Source organism: Aethalodelphis obliquidens, unplaced genomic scaffold (genome assembly GCF_003676395.1).
Source record: "Aethalodelphis obliquidens isolate GAN/ISIS:26980383/991018 unplaced genomic scaffold, ASM367639v1 scaffold6, whole genome shotgun sequence".
NCBI classification, from domain to species: domain Eukaryota; kingdom Metazoa; phylum Chordata; class Mammalia; order Artiodactyla; family Delphinidae; genus Aethalodelphis; species Aethalodelphis obliquidens.
In genome coordinates this window covers 19,570,773-19,587,819 of record NW_020837950.1, presented here as the reverse complement: position 1 = coordinate 19,587,819, position 17,047 = coordinate 19,570,773, and the positions used below count along the sequence as shown (strand labels likewise).

Here is a 17,047-nt window from a genome sequence, read left to right as displayed (position 1 = left end):
ATGCCATTTTTTCTCACACTGTAATTAAGACCCAGTAATGGGGCATAAAATCAATTTAGTGGATCTTAACAACCTTTTTCAAATTAAATAAGATAATGGAATGAGATGGAATATGATTAAAATATACATAAATATATATCAAAGTACACTGCATGCAGTAAAGAAAAATATTGTATTATCATGCTTCCCTTTGTGTGTGTGTGTGTGTGTGTGTGTGTGTGTGTGTGTACCTGTACATACAGGATAGGAATGCAAAATTTATTTCTTACTATTGGTAGTGATTAAAAACAACAACAACTTTGAAGCCCACTACCCCACTTACATTATAGATTTGGAGAATGACTGTATAGAACAATGCAAATGTATAAGATATTCCTATTCCATCCACTTTGAACATAGATAAAATCACTTTATTAAAGAGAGGCACTTGGAGTATTGCAGTATTTCAGATTGTAAAGGGTAAAAATTGCCCTTCCTTTGACTTTCCTGATGTACATGTGTTGTGTATATGTCAGTTTTTGTTGTTTCTGTTCAAACAATTAACACTTGCCTAATTTTCCATGCCTTTCTTATCTGCAGTACCTTAAAGCTATCTTAGGAGACGTGGGTCCCTCCATAAGGCTGACCCCATCTGAGCTGCCCTTGGGAGGTAGGATCTCTCTCATCTGCCGCTGCTACTCTCAGTTAGGCCTTTCAGCCAATGGGAAGCAGTAGCATGTCTGTCAGGACAAGGCTGTCATCTGGTCATTTCCATGATGTCCTCTTTTGGATTTGCCTCTTCTCTTGCCTCCATCTTTCAAAATGTGTCTTTAACTTTCCCTGGAATCTTTCTAGAATAGAACCCACTTGATTATGACTCTACTACCCATCTTTCAACAGTTCTTGACCACATACATTTGTTTGTGTGTGAGGGTGGGAAAAGCAATGAATGATTACAATGCTTGGTATTTGTTCTCACCATAACTAAATTTCCTGATAATGGGTGGGCCTGACTGCCACTTTATTGACTGCTACAAGGAGCTTCTCAGGGTTATTAACCATAATAATGAAGGGCTGATAACAATTGTAATATTAATAAAACAAATAATGTGCTCAGGATTTTACATGGTTTATACCAGGGATTCTCAAAATTTGGTGTGCATCACAATCATGTTTGTTTTTTTCCTAAACAAACAGATTTTCTGAATGTGGGTCTAGAGAGATTTTGAGTACTGAACAATTTCTCCAGTACTGGATTGCATAACTTAAAACTATTAGTTATACTCTGTTGTAAGTGCTCACAGTTTTCCCCCATATTAAAGATTAGGAAACTGAGGCTTAGAGGAATTAAGTATTTTGCCTTAAATCATAGAGCTTGTGAGTAGTAAAGCTCATGTGAACAAAGTAAGGATCCAAGAGATGTTTCTGAATTCCTACTGAAATGAGAAAGCTTAGGTATCAACTTCAAGTCCAGTGCTTTTTCTAGTTGAAGGAAGAATAGATGAAATATTTATGACTTTAGGAGTTTAATCTCCCTCCTCAAATTCCTCTTAATCTTTAGGTATGATATTCTTCAAATTTACATCACTCATGAAAGATTTTCTTAAGACACCAAGTATTTTAATTAATGTTACTGTATTACCTGAGGGGAGCAACACATCATCTAGAAGGCAATGCATAAAAATTCTGGTTGTCATTACCATGGATATTCACAAATCGGTGCACACAGGTCACAGGACAGAGCAAGAGTAATTTGTCCTGGATGGTTGATGCAATATGTTAGTAGAATGATGTGAGATATTTGGGAGAAAGAGAAAGTGAAAAAAATATGGTGTAAAAAATGTTAAAAGGAGGAAGGGATACTAAAGACATGGTTTTAGAAGTGCTTGATAATGCTGCCATTGATGGCATTCTATCTGGGGATTTCCTGGTCTTAAAGGAAGAACTAGTAAATTATTGTGTGGAAATAAAGTCATAAATAGCAATACATATTTGTAATGATGAAAAATAGAGTTATCACTAGTCATATAAGACTGATTGCTAATTGAAGAACAAAATAGGTCTCACATGTCTTATAATAAGTATTAGGTAACTTCATGAAGATGAATTTTCTTGTATTCTAATGGCATGTTGATCATTCCCATACTAATTAATAAATAAAACTCTCTTATTCTTCTTATTTTTGAACAAAACCCCAAGTTTTTGTTGGTTTTAATTACAAATTACTTTATCTAGAATGTATTATTGTCTTTAGAAAATAATACCCAAGTCATTTGTTTTCCCAAAGTAGATAAAGTGAATGATAAGAAACATTCGTTTTAAGTTTTTCTGCAATCATCTTCAAAATGTAGGCCTTCTGCTTCCAAAAGGATTTGGGATATTTTATGATAAAACAAACTTATAATGAGACATTAAAACATAAATTATACCTCAAAAACCACATAGAGAGAAGAATAAGGAAATGTACCTACCCTACTTGGGCTTATAAATAGATGGCGATTGAGGACTGATATTCTTGGCAACCAAGGCAGATTGAAATTTAGAATGACTTCCCATTTTATTTTAGAATTAGAGTGGATTTTCAACCCTGCTGACATAGAGGCTGAGCGCTATCCCCAAATAATTCAGGGACATAGTCCAAGTATGAATGTTCTTTAGGTGTCCCAGGTAATTCAAATGCACAAGCAATGCTGAGAACAGCTGACCTGTATAAAACAAAGCAGGAAGGTTTATTGGACTTTAAGAAAATTACTTAAGCCCCACATGGTAGAAGGTAAACTATATGTCTTTTCTTCTATACTTGGCTTAAATGTAACAACAAACTACAGATAATCTCCAGTGGAGTTCAAAGCTGAGTGTCTAATTTTCAGCCTAAGGAGCCCTTATCGGAAGTGGCTAAAATAATCAACTTTATTCTCCTGAGTACTTGTTTTCTTGTGTAGTCCAGGTTCTTCCATCCTTTGCTTTTAAGTAAGCTGACCTGTGCTAGAATATGGTTTCTTTAAGCCAGTGCTACTGTGAATGTATGCAGAAGTCTCAGTGTCGGTTTATCAATTTCTCAGGGTTCAATTAAGTCCAAGCTATTGCTTGGTGAGTAAGAACCAACCTATGGATCATTTAGCAACTGTGTGACTTCAGGCAAGTTACCTCCATGGGTATTGGTTTCTACATTTACCTCATAGTGCTATTGTGAAAATTAAATAAGCTTTGAATGGACACATGGTAAGCAATCAATGAGTGTTAGGGAATAGCACTACACATTTTAAGTACAGAACGTTATCAGCTATATCATTAAGGAGATTTTGCCTTCTTGCAATATGTTCTGGGAAATGTCTGCTACCAGTTATCGATACTGATTGCCACCTTGAAAGGCTTCTCTTCCCATTGATCAGTTGCAATATGTAAGTTTCTTGCTCAGCATAGTATCTCTACTTTAGGGCTCTCTGTGGAACTAGGTGAAGATAATACATGCTATGTTTAGTTAATTCATAATCTGCCAATTAAGCAGTTGTAAAAAAACTGAAGTTAAATATTAAAAAAAAAAAACAGGCATGCCATGACTATTTTGTTTCCCCCAGAATACAAGAGTTAACTTAATTACATGGTTTGTTATTAATTTTATTTCTTGACACACATAATGTGTATAATGAGATCCAAGGGGCAGAAGCACTGGTGATTCAAAAACTTTAATAGACTATAATGAATTTCACAATCTATGGGAGTCAAAGTGTTACAATTTTAGCACTTCTAAAGTGAAAATTAAGATATCTGTGAAGAAAAAAAAAGATATCAGTGAAGCAATGTGTACAAAATGTCAATGTATATAAAGCTGTGTGAAAAAAAAAAGATCAGAAACTTGGAAAAGGTCATAAGGTTAAAAAAAAGGAATAAAGTATTTTATTTTATATATGGCTCCCCATGTATCTTCTAAATATGAAATGTAAACAGACTTAGAAAGCCAAATAGTAGTACTAATAATAAAATATGATGGTCTTACGATGTTATTGCTTTGTGGACTTGTTTTTCCCTCATCCTTAAAAATGTGCATTTTCTATAAGCTTAAGAATTTGACCGTTTTTCTCAAGGAGGTGGGAATTGAAATAAGTTGGTCTTGGGGCATTTAATATTGAAACAATATATGGCAAATATTGGATACTATTGTTTACATTTTCAAATTATGGCTAAAAGTTAACCTCCAGTCAGTGTTTCTGAACACTTGCCCTTCTGTATAAGAATCACTTTTGAGTCCTCATGTTAGGGTCAAGTTGTGAGTATCCTCATTTCCCTAAAGAATCATGAAATGCCAACATGCTTACTTATTATTTATTTGGTGAATTTATTTTCCATTTTTCTTCTGAAAAGTTCAACTTTTAATACAAAGAATTCACCCTCCTAGAAAGTTTCTTCAATACACAAGTATAAAACAAAGAAGAAATAAGAAAGAAAGTAGCAGACAAGAGGCAATATCTACGAATATGGTAACTCCAGTTAGGCACCAATTAGGATTTATTAACTCTCCAGTATAGATGAGGCTATTCTTGAAAATCAAGACATTTATTATCTTTTTTTCTTTTTTTTAATGCTAGCATGGTGGGAAGAATTCATTTCTTCCAAGTTTATGGAATTTTTCTTAGTGACCGTTATCAGCTCCCTAAATCTTTGGCCTATGGACAAAATTTTGAGCTCAATTCACCATTATAATTTATAGAACACTTCATAATATAAAATCTGACTCACTTATAAGATCAAATTGGCTTTTCATTGTATTTTAAATGGAGAGATTATCATTTATATTTACAGAAGTTGAATCCTGGCTCAGAAGAATTGTAAGTAGCCCAAGCTTGTTCAACTTCTAGTTAATATCAGGAAAACAAATTATGGTTTCCTGATTTGAAAGTCCATGGGTTTCCCCAAATACAATATTAGTTATCTGATAAGAGAGGTATGAAATGTAAATTTGAAGTGGTTTTCCCCACATGAATGAGTGGACAGAGACCTAGTCCACTTAATTTGGTTTTGTTTGGTATTGGTATTTTCACTGCATTAAAAGAATAACAAATGTGAAAATCAGGTTACAAAGATTATTTTGACATTTTTATAGTTACCAAACACTTTTAATATAAAATACATAGCAATAGATTTGAGTGTTTTATAAAATAAGTACAGTTATTAGAATTAAATGCTGGTTCTCAATGCCCTACAAGTGGAGTGATCCAGGAATGGAACACCAGTCTAAATTTGAATGATGACTAACCTCTTTCATAAATGTGAAACCTAAGTCCAACTGCTTTACTTCCCTTTTCTTCCCATCTTATCTCAGGCTCCATGACCCACTATATAAGTTTCTTATTGCTGCTATAACAAATTACCAATAATTAATGGCTTAAAACTATGCTTATTTTTTTACCTTATAATTTTTGATGTCAGAAATCCAAAATGGGTCTTTCTGGGCTAAAATCAACATGAGGTAGTGTTTATGCTGGAGGCTCTAGAGGAAAATGTGCTCCCCTCCTTACCTTTAATAGCTTCTAGGGGCCACCAGCATTCCTTGGAATGTGGCCCCTTCCTCTCCAACACTCGAGAAGGTGAGTACAGATCTCACATTGCATCACTCTGACCTCGTTTTCCACCTTCCCTTTCTCCTTTTAATAATCCTGTGATTACACCTGGCCCAGGCAGATAATCCAAAATAAATTCCCTATTTTAAGGTCAGTTTATTATCAAACTTAATTCTATCTGCAATCTTAAATTCCCCCTTGCATGTAAAATCACCTAGTCACATGTTCCAGGGATTATGATGTGGACATCATCAGGGTCCACCTTTCTGCCTTCCAAAACCACTTTCACTGATTTTTCTGGAGTCGTTTGACTTGTATTAAGGAATGAAAATGAGCATATAGTGGGCATTGAATAGGCTATTCCTTAGGGACACTGGTAACTTTTCAACAAAGTACAGATAAAATAAAACAAGTAAACCGGCAGGGATGACAGAGAAAATTGGTTCACCGGGGTAGCAGAAGTTTCACATAGGTAGCAGAAGATTCTGTCTTGAATCTAGTTAGGTTTCAGCTCAGTTTAATAATTAAATGCTTAAGTAACACTTCGGAGCCTTGTTCCATTTGTCTGTCTTGACTCCTGTCAGGCACTTAAATCCATCCATACCAGGAAAAGCTACTTAAGGACACAAACCTCCATTCCACAGAATATGAAAACCCAGTGTTTTAAAAATGCATGTAATTTCCCAGACAGATTTTACCAGGTGCAGTTTCGATGAAATGTCTGAGATAGAAAAGAAAAAAAGAGAAAAAAAATCTGGAGCATCTGTTTGAGTGGATCCTAAAATGCAAGTTTTATTTTCATTCATTTCAGTATGGGAGGATTGATTCAGGTGTTTATGAGGCAGGCTCCTTGTCTGTGCTTCTAAACTTCTATGTATTTTAAGAGGTAACTTTTTAAAGGTTATTTTTTGTCCTTGTTGTTGTTTATTTGTTCATTTTTAGTGCTTTATAGTTGGAAACCTGGGCAGATCTTTTGGAGTTACACTTGGTTCTTCAGCATTGCTCCCTTGAACTGCTGCAGACTAATTCCAACTGTGTAGTTTAAGACACAGGTTTATCAACCTCATTCAGCTGCTTCTGGAACTGCATGGGTGTGTAGCGTAGTCATGCAAAGCAACTGAGAGGCTTGAGAACTGAGCTTTTGATGAATATCACAATAGCCAAATGAAAAAAGGAGAAAGAAACCTTTGCTTATATTCTGTGAGTGCTTTTGTATGATTAATCTACACTTGTCCAACTGAGCTTAAGGCCTAAATTTACAGCATGTAGATTTTTCAGCACAGTGGTAGGCACAAAGCAAGTGCTTAATAAGTCTTTGTTGGATTGAATATTATTGCAAAGATCGTCTTTTTCTCATTAGTTGCCTGTCAGTATCTTTTCCTAACTAGGACTCCCTCTGCCTTCCTGTTTCTCTGTGCATGTAAACATAGAAACTTCCAAGGGACTGTGTAGGGTCTCAAATGAATTGGCAGGTGACATCTAATCAATGGCTCAGCATGTTTTTACCACTCAATTTCATACCAACCTTGTTAACCTCTGCTCTTCGAAGCATACATTTAAGCGACGAATGAGATCTCACAGCCTCTAACCCACCGTAGGAACTCAACTGAACATTTTTTTGGGTTGAGTCAAAGAAGAAATCACAGAAGAGGTGGTTTCAGAGGGTAGGGAAGATTTAGATAAGCATATTCTATGGAGCTGACATTCCAGAGAATTTCTTTACTAATTACAAACACCTCTCTCAAAGATGTTGTCATCTTTGTAGCTTTTCGTCAAGGTAATTGACTGAAATGTTTGGTTGGTATACATATTTTTGTTCATGGTTCTCGGTTCATGAGTAAATGCTCTTCAAGTTGCATTCATGTTTTCAAGACCATACAATGTACTAAGGAGTTTCTTAATGGGTGAGCAAAGACTACTTTAAAATCATGGATTTCAGCCATTTATTCACTTATTGAACAAACCTATCTTCTTATAGTTTCAAAGAATTAAGGAACTGGAAAGGATGTTAAATATCATTTGTTATAACTCCTTCCTTTTAAAGTTGAAGATGAAACTGAAAGATGGATCTTTCTACCAGATTTTACTCTTAGTATCAGAGCAAGTACTTGACTCCAAGTCTCCTGATTCTCCAGTTCAGAGTTATTTGCAAAAAAGGACAGTAAATATTAAAACAGGCTAACAAATGACAATTGAATCTAAACTATTTTCAAGGCACTGTTGAGGTATAATTGCTACACACTGTTTATGAGGACTTTACACACTGGTTGAAAAGTCCACAATAACTTGAAAAATGTTAATAAAATAGAAAAGTTGTATTTTTACATTTGATTTTTTACATTTCTATATGGTTGAAAACATTTTAAAACAGCATTTTATGAATTAGGAAAATTATATGAAATTCCAATTATTTCCATAAAAAATGTATTATTGGAACATGACCATTCTTATTCATTTATGTATCTTCAATGACTGTTTTTGCAGGACAATGTCAGAATGAGTAATTGTGGCAGAGACCTATGACCTACAAAGCCTAAAATATTTACTTTCTGGCCCTTCACAGAAAAAGTTTGCCAAATCCTCAACTAGGCTTAATGGAAACCAGCAGAAAGAGAAAAACTAGATCAAACAACGTGTCCACAAAATAAAGGACCCACAGTTTGTGTTTTAGAGCACAATATCTTTTTTAGAAGTTTTCAGAAAAAAACGTTTGCCTATATTTACTAAGAGTTTTAGGCTTTCTCTGTTCTGTTTTCTGATATTTTTCATTAGAAAAAAAATAGGAGACAAGCTTGTATTTTTAGGTTACAGTATTTCTTGCAGTAGTTTGAATATTAAATTCATTATTTTTTTTTCATTTGCAAAATCAGAATATCAACATGACCCATGTGAAATGAATAGCTCCTATTTTAACTGTCATTATTGTTCTTTTGCAATATTAAATTGTTTGTGATCTAGTGGACTAAGAACTATAAAGTATAACCTGCATTCTTAGTTTCTGCAGGACAAATATACACAATAATGTCAAATATGTAATTGCATGCAAGTCAAAAGAAATACAGTTATTTAACTTCTCCTTCCCCAAATGAGTGTTTTAATTAACCAATCCAAATGTCTCGGCATGTTTCTTTTTAATACCCTTTCATCTGCTATTGGCTTGAAAGAAAGAAAGACAGTTTGAAGTACAGAACAACCTTAACATGTTAGAAAAGGAAGATGCCCCCCAAAAGTTAAAAGACCTCATTAAAGTTTGTTTGTAGATTCTGCCAGACATATTCCAGCTAATGCACTATGGAATCCTAGATATGTTTGTTCACTAGCCACTGACACTGGTTGACAATGCTTGCAGATTAATCAAGTACCTGTTCATATGCAAGGAAATATCTCACTGTCTTAGATAGCTCCTCTTTAAAAGTAAAAAGCAAAACCAGCGCTCCTTATAATTCAGCAATGTTCTGCTCCATGACTGTTTCAGTGCTTTATGACTGACAAAGAGAGTCATTAGAAGTCTGTTTGATGGACATAACGAAGTGAATTGGAAAAAATAAAAAAACCTTTTCAGCCCATTCAGAAATAATTGATGTGACTGAGACAGCTGTATGTGAGTTCCAGATAAGGAGACGATTTATGGAGAAACTACTGAAGCTAAAAAGGAAGGTGCAAATTTAAAGTTTCCCATAAAGTTGTCTGTAAGACACAGAGCAGAGAGATTTAACCTGAAGTTCTTTCCAGAGGCATCATTAGAGTTCTATCCTCTTGCAGATGCAATCCTCATAAAAGTAGTTTCACTAGGTTGATGGACTCCAAGGGGAAACTTTCTACATTCTTAACCTGATGCTGTGTTTTCTCTTTTACTGTAAGCATTGTATATAACAGGATATTCCTAAAGTTCAAATCTTTTCTTTTCCGTTTTCAAAAATTGGCCACTGCCTTATCAGAGAAAACAATCCATTATTATTGTACAGGTTGCAACTTAGAAGATTTTGATAATGCAGATGGAAGGCCAATATTTTTAAGTGTGTCTGATTATGGGACTTAATATTTGCTTTTATGGTATGATGGTTACCTTTTAATCAATCTAACAATTAAGAATGGATAAAAATAAAATTTTCATTATTATCATATATTTGCAAATATGCATCTGGTCTTTATTGCTTTTCTTAGAGACTATAAATGAACTTTGTGACAAAGATTTTTTTAAAATAGGTAGCACTTGGAAATGTTAAACACATTTGACAATGATTGCATTCTGAAAACAGAATAACATACTACTGTTAATTTCAGAATGAATTTTCTTAAAGGTGTAGATTATAAATTGTATATGCTATTATATCAGTACTGTCAAAAAAGCAGGGCAGTTATATGGTTCTCTAAAAAAAATTAAAAATGAATCTGCAATATAAAAAATGAGGCAGTATTAGAATTTGACATCAACTTCCTAGATATTAAAAAAAAGACTTTTTAGAAAATTGTTCCAGTCCTCTAATGAATTTGAAATGTATGGACTTAACTTTCTTTGAACTCTCTGAATAAGACCAGGTTAAGATCTGGCTTCTACTCCATATTCGAAGTGGGGATTGTGATAACTTTGTATGTGACCTCTAAACCAGCTAGACTGCCTAGATTTAGGTTTACTGTTTGGTAGTCCACATTATCAATTGCTGAGATGAAATTTGACAGAAAAGAAGAATGAATCAAATGATCATCACCTTTTCCCTTCATGAATGCCTTACCCCTTGCAATACTATCATTAGAACAAAAGCATTGTTTCTGTCATCCAGACATATTCTAAATCCCCTCCTCATCTATGCAGACTATCTTTTTCTTGATCCCAAGTTTACCAATACAGCATTTTAACTTATGTTCATGTTTTCCAAATTTTAAAAAATCCAAAATATTAATAAGCAAATGCATTTATTGAATATGTTACATTGTATAACCGCACAGCACCCAACTTAATCCTTATTTGCTATGCTTGCCTTTTCAAGGCTCTGAGGTTGATTTTATGTGGAAATGATCATGGCGATCACATGTCCCTCACCTTGGGCTCATCAGAATTCTCAATGAGGAGAGGAGGATAGGAAGACACAGCCATACTTATGGACTCCCACAGCATGAGGGAAAGAATAGAAGGGAGAAGACCTCTCCATTCACATCTGTATCCACTTCCCATGTGACCTCTAGATTTCTAGAACAGAAAGTGAATAAAATTATATAAAGAATGGATAAAGATTATATAAAGAATGGACTGGTTCCCAGTCTATAGTAGTTTAAAGCAAAGTCAATTCTAATGCATTTTCGTCAGCTGGGGCCTGGCATGAGGATGGAGGTACATCCCACACCCCAGGGATTGGATATTATCCAGAGTTACCTTTGAATATATGTGTGTCTTCAAGTGAAAGTCTCTAGTGTGTCATAATGGAAATTGATGAATGTCATTCTTAAATAATTGAATATAAAAATATTCATGCTCAATAAAAATGATTAGATTCAAATAGTTTTTGAAAAATGTGGGTGTTACTGTGTGTACCTATTTGTTTTACAAATAACTTGCATGTAGAACAATAAAAACTTAGTGCATGAATTGGAAAATTAGGCCTGAAATTTCATATGAGTTTTTAAAATTATATTTAGAAACTTTGTAAATTGCTGGGCCAGCTCTATATTTTCTTAAAAAAACAAAACCCAAAAAACCTAAAACATAATGGGAGATAGCTCTAGTTATATAGCTGTGGCCTGAGGTATAATACCTTTTATAGTATATGTCTTTGAGCAAGCTTAAGGTTCTTCTGTATAAACTATCTCATTAATTCTCAGAGAATTTAAGTTAGTAAGGGGCAGGTATTATTTTCTGCATTTTACAGACCCTGAGCCTAAGGCACAAGAGCCAAGGGTCAGCTAAGTTGTCTGAGGTCAATGGGGAATCTATAATGTTGCTTGGAATAAATTTTTTTTTCTATTATTTCTAATATACAATATTTTTTCTCATTAAACACATACACACACACACATACACACACACAAATCATACATGCAGTTCCTCAATGAGTTTTATTGTTTACCTTGCCTTTGTGATTTTATTCTTAATTTCATTTTTCCATTAATTCTAGTTAGTTTACTTCCAGTCTCTGATTTCTTTCATTCCCTGACAACCTTATGTTATTAGGCATATTTTTGCTTGCCCTTTTTGTTGCATCTTCAACTATTTACCCTAAAGCAAAACTTTTTCAATAACAATGAAAAAAGACAAAAAAAAAGATTTTACACAAATCTTTTTTTTCTTTTAACTGCTACCCCACATCTCTCATACCATATTTTAAAAATTAGTAGTCTGTCCCCACTTTCTCCATTTCTCCATATATTTACAAGTGGGTCTTTTACTTCCTGTGGCTTAATCTCCTAGAATTGTTCCCCAGAGTTCAGAGATTTTTTAGCAAAAATGCCCTTCTAATGGATGAATCCAATGGACCTTTGGTAATCAGCATTCTTCTCAACATCTCTGATGGCTTTGATCACGTAAGATTTTATTCTCTTTCCTGAAATTAACAGCTTCCTTGGCTTCTGAGTTTCAAAAATGACCTGGTTTTCTTACTCACCCTGTTTTTTATCCTTTGCTGCTGGTCCCAGATATGAAATCTATTATCAGCCTTCAAATATGTATTATCTATCAAAATTATTTTAGAGATCTTGGCCCAGAAACCCCTCCTTTGCAATGCCTGCCCTAAATTCCTAAGCAGGTTTCATGGCATTTTGGGGGTACCTTTATTTTATTGGAAACTTAATCATATTATATTTTGTCTGTTTTAATATAAGTTTTGAGTTTCTTAAATGTGTAGAATTATTGTTGGAACATCCTTGAAACCCTGGGACATAACGGGACAAAACAAGTGTAGGTATAACGACTAGATCCAGTCAGCCACACAGCTTTGCTTTATAGTGGCCTTGCTGGCCATTCTTTTTGCTGTTCCCTCATTCTTTCTTAGCATAATCCTCTGCCCTCAACATTTCTTCTTCCTTCTCTTTTGCAGGGAATTGTCAGATCATGTCTTTAATCTCACCCCTTTAATTAGATCATTTATTTGCCTAATAAAATCTTTGATTTCCACTCCTTCTTGTTTATAATTCTCACACATGTCCCATGCACAATTTTTGGAACAATTTTCTTGGACACTTCTTTCTTGCATTACTTACTCAATTTTCAAGCACATCTTCATAGTTTCAAAGATCTGGGAAGGCGACACTCGTCCTCAAGCTCTTCTGCTTTTTCCTGTTTTGTATAGACCAGCTTGCCTTTGCAAGACATGAAGTCGTTTATCATCCTAGACAGAAAAATAGAAAGCTCAGACACCTCAGGTCACTAAATATCTTCATATTATACTTTTGCATCCCAAGATGAAATCATGGTTCTGTTGACTCTCCAGGGAAATTTTATGAACACTTAGGGGACCAGCTGGCTTCCTGAAGCAGTTTAGTCTTTTTGACCAAATAGTCTTTCGACTGTAGGGTTTCTCCTTCCTCTCTGTGCCTCTTCATCACCTGGAGAGATTTTAGAAATGATTGATATCCAGTTCCACCCTGAATGCTGATTCACTGGGTTTAAGCTGAGGCCAGATATTTGCATTGTGTTTTCTCAGAAGTACTCTGGATGATTCTGAGGCACATCTAGGTTTAGGAATCATCACTTAAACCACTCTGCTTCAGAGTATCAGTCATTAACAAAGTGATAGTTACATATACAATGCAAACTCATTCTCTCTGTCACACAGTCAACACATTGCTTACATTTCTGGTTTAGTCAATATATCTGGACTATGTAAATAATATGAATTTCTGTGTCATAACTTCTGCCATAAAACCTATCTTCTCAATAGACCCAACCCAATGATGAAGGATAGTGTGTAAATACTTGTCTGTCTCCCGAAATATCTGCCTATCTATTTACCTATCTATCTAAATCTACATGTGTGATTTATTACTAGAATTAAACTTAATTCTTGCATTAATGAGTTCTCTTTCAGAATTCAGAATTCTGTACCAATTTGGTTCACATTACCAACTTAAATAGTTTGTCACAAGATTTTATTTATTTAAATTTATCAAAATAAAGTTTAAGAGGTAGTAATGTAATGTTTATATTGTATGTAGAGCTCTAATGGGATATTTTTACGTGTAGATAAAAATGATAGATGGAGTATTTTATGACCCATTGTGTGATATTCTTTATTTTAGATTTTTATTATGAATCATTTTCCACTCATTTAGATATTATTTTAAATGAAAAAGCTTTTTATAAAAAGGAATTATTAATGGATCTAAGCATTTGCTAGTATATATATTGATCTTAGTATTTTAAAATTACAACATTTTCCTTCCATCGTTAAATGTAATATGTAACCTACAATAATTCATGGGGATCAATATATTCACAGTTAAAATAGGGTACGGAATCAAGAAAATAAAATGCACAGATTCAGGGCTTCCCTGGTGGTGCAGTGGTTAAGAATCCGCCTGCCAATGCAGGGGACACAGGTTCGAGCCTTGGTCCAGGAAGATCCCACATGCCGCAGAGCAACTAAGCACTTGCGCCACAACTACTGAGCCTGCACTCTAGACCCCGTGAGCCACAACTACTGAGCCCGCATGCTGCAACTGCTGAAGCCTGCACGCCTAGAGCCCCTGCTCCACAACAAAGAGAAGGCACCGCAATGAGAAGCCCACACACTTCAACCAAGAGTAGCCCCCGCTCGCCACAAATAGAGAAAGCCTGCGTGCAGCAATGAAAACCCAATGCAGCCAAAAATAAATAAATAAAATAAGTTTAAAAAATGCACAGATTCACAGTAGTTATTACATAATACATAATAGAAAAATAATTATTTTATTTTTGACATTTTTCATTGCAAACATAGACTATCACCTGTCTCTGCTATTCTATAATTACTTTTGGTAGAAGTAGCATTTAAGCACAGATTCTGAGATTTCCACCTTTGTTCAAACATCACCCTCTTTTCTATTTTTATATCAAGATGGAACATTATCTCTCATAATTTCTTATTTCTCTCTGTCAATTTATTAGCATAATTTATGTATTTCTGTATTCATTTTGAACTTTCTCCTTGCATTAGTGGACTGATTCTAAAAGATTTGAGAATCATTAAAATAGAATTAAAAATAACATTTGACCCTCCTTTTTCTTTTTGTATGTTTTTCTTAACCCACTGCTATGTCTTGAAGTGATAATGTTTTCATGACTCTTGGCATCCTTTCTTAAATTCAACATTGTCATTAACATTTTATTGTTCGGTAGTATTTGCTGAGTATCTTCTGTGTGCAGAACAGTATAGTTTTAGGAGACTGTCACTAGTCTTACTTCTGAGGTGAGACCAAAAATAAAACAATTCACAGAGAGTCTGCAGTCAGTCGGGAGTAATAAATAGAAAAAAAAGAAAATATGCACACATAAGATAAAGCATGGGAAATACAAACTGATTTCTATGTTTATTAAGAAATAAGGTAAAATATCACAATCATACTACTGTAAAGCAATATGAGAATTATTAGTGAAATAAGGAAAATGTTTCTAGAGATTTAGTTGCCAGTAAATTTTGGCCCATGGTGTGCATGCTGTTTGTACTAGAAATACTTTGTAATTGTATTAAAAATCTGCAGTCCCAATTCAGTGAAACATTATAAAGAAGAGAATGTGCCTTAAATGTTTTCCCTTTGTAAGTTTGATTTTGAATTAAATTAAAAAGATTTTATAAAGACTGTATACTCCAAGTATGTACATGGAGGGAGAGGTACTGGGTTAGAAATACGAACAAGACAATATTCCTGACCAATCTTCTCTATGAGACAAAATAAAGGGAAGATTTGTGGAACCATGTGTTTGTCTTTAGTAAAACCAATTTATATATTTGGGGGAAATGTCACAATTCTTCTTAGCTTTCCCATTAATAACCTACCATATGTAGATAATCCTTAACATTTTAAAAATTCTACTGGTCCCAGTTGTGATTAGTGATTTCTACCAATAGTATTCAAGTTCTAAAAGTACAAAAAAGCTTCTTTACCTTTCTCACTACTCTGGCAACATTAGTTTTATACTTTATATTAGAAAGAACCAGTCTGAGTTATAGGTGCAAAAATCTGTACATTTATGCCACTTTTAAATCATACAAGAGCTTAATGAATACAACTATTGCCAAGAATAATCTCCAACAAATATTGCAGAACCTTTTTATATTTTTTTCCCAAAATATTATGTGTACATAGCCCTGACAATGTATGGCATTAATTTGTTCCCTTAATGAGCCTAAAATGTTTTATTTTGTAGTTATGATAACCTTTAAATTCTGTATATATTAAGTGTTCTATCCAGCCAACATTAGTAACATAGTAAATTGTGATGTCCCATTGGGTAAAGATTTGCATCATACTTTAAATACAACTTAAAGACTGTACATGATGTTACTTTTTTGAGCAAATTGTGATTAGTCATAGTAAAAGCACATACAATTAAAAATTTTGGTTTATTTTGAATTCCCTGGCTCAGGAATTTTTTGTTTATTATTTCAATACTACCCTTACACTTTCAGGGTCAATAGGTAATATATTTAAGATGAATGAAGTAAGAAATATATTCCGATTTCCTAGCACTACATCTAAATTCCTGTTTATCAGCTGTACCTTTAGTAGTTTGTCAACTGCCAAAACACTCAGTTTTAAACCATTTGCCTTATGGACAAAGTATTTAAAAATGAAATCTTCTTACAATGGATTAGCTCTATATTTATTGCTCTCCAAAATCACTGACCCTTGTTTTTATAAGGAGTCTATTTGTGTAAAACATATTTGAAGTGAAGACTACAGAATAGAAAAATGGTGACTATGTGGAAGTAAAATATCAGATTTACATGTGTGTGTTAGTGACATTGATGCTTTCTTATTTCTGTTTCAGAAAGGGAATTTTCAGTTTTTCCATAATAAAATCTAAGCTCTAGGTATTGCCTCAGAAAATAGAGTTAACCAAATAGATTTCAACATGTTATATTAACCGTTTTGTATTGAATTAGTTGTCAGTCGACCTTAATGTATGTAATTTATGTATTTTTAAAATAAGATTATTTACAATCTTATACCTTAGTGACATTCAGAATCTTTTCTCTTACAGCCATTTCGTAGAGTGACGTTTTCTGTTGTGAGTCAGCCCCAGGACCCACATCAGGGGTCACTGCAGAGTTGCTATGACAGCGGGCTGGAGGAGTCAGAAACACCAAGCAGTAAGAGTTCATCAGGGCCAAGGCTGGGTGCCCTTCCACTCCCAGAGGACAACTATGAAAGGACCACGCCGGATGGCAGTGTTGGTGAGGCAGAGCATATGGAAAATGGTAGGGGCAAACACAACATCACACACATAATCACGCTAGTGAGTCGTAATAAGTAGACTTGCGAAGGTCAGTCTAAAACCAAAATAAAATAGCTGACACTAAACCTGGTTTATTTGAAAT

General features: G+C 34.2%; 1 protein-coding gene across 2 annotated transcripts in view; it reads left to right on the top strand.

The window, feature by feature from the left end:
- PCDH7 (protocadherin 7) overlaps nt 1–17,047 on the top strand; it is a 406,993-nt gene that overhangs the window by 174,109 nt on the left and 215,837 nt on the right. For both annotated transcript variants that reach the window (XM_027103198.1, XM_027103199.1), the window contains exon 2: nt 16,711–16,927. In XM_027103198.1, coding sequence (XP_026958999.1) covers nt 16,711–16,927 — 217 coding nt within the window. The remainder of the gene's footprint in view (nt 1–16,710; nt 16,928–17,047) is intronic.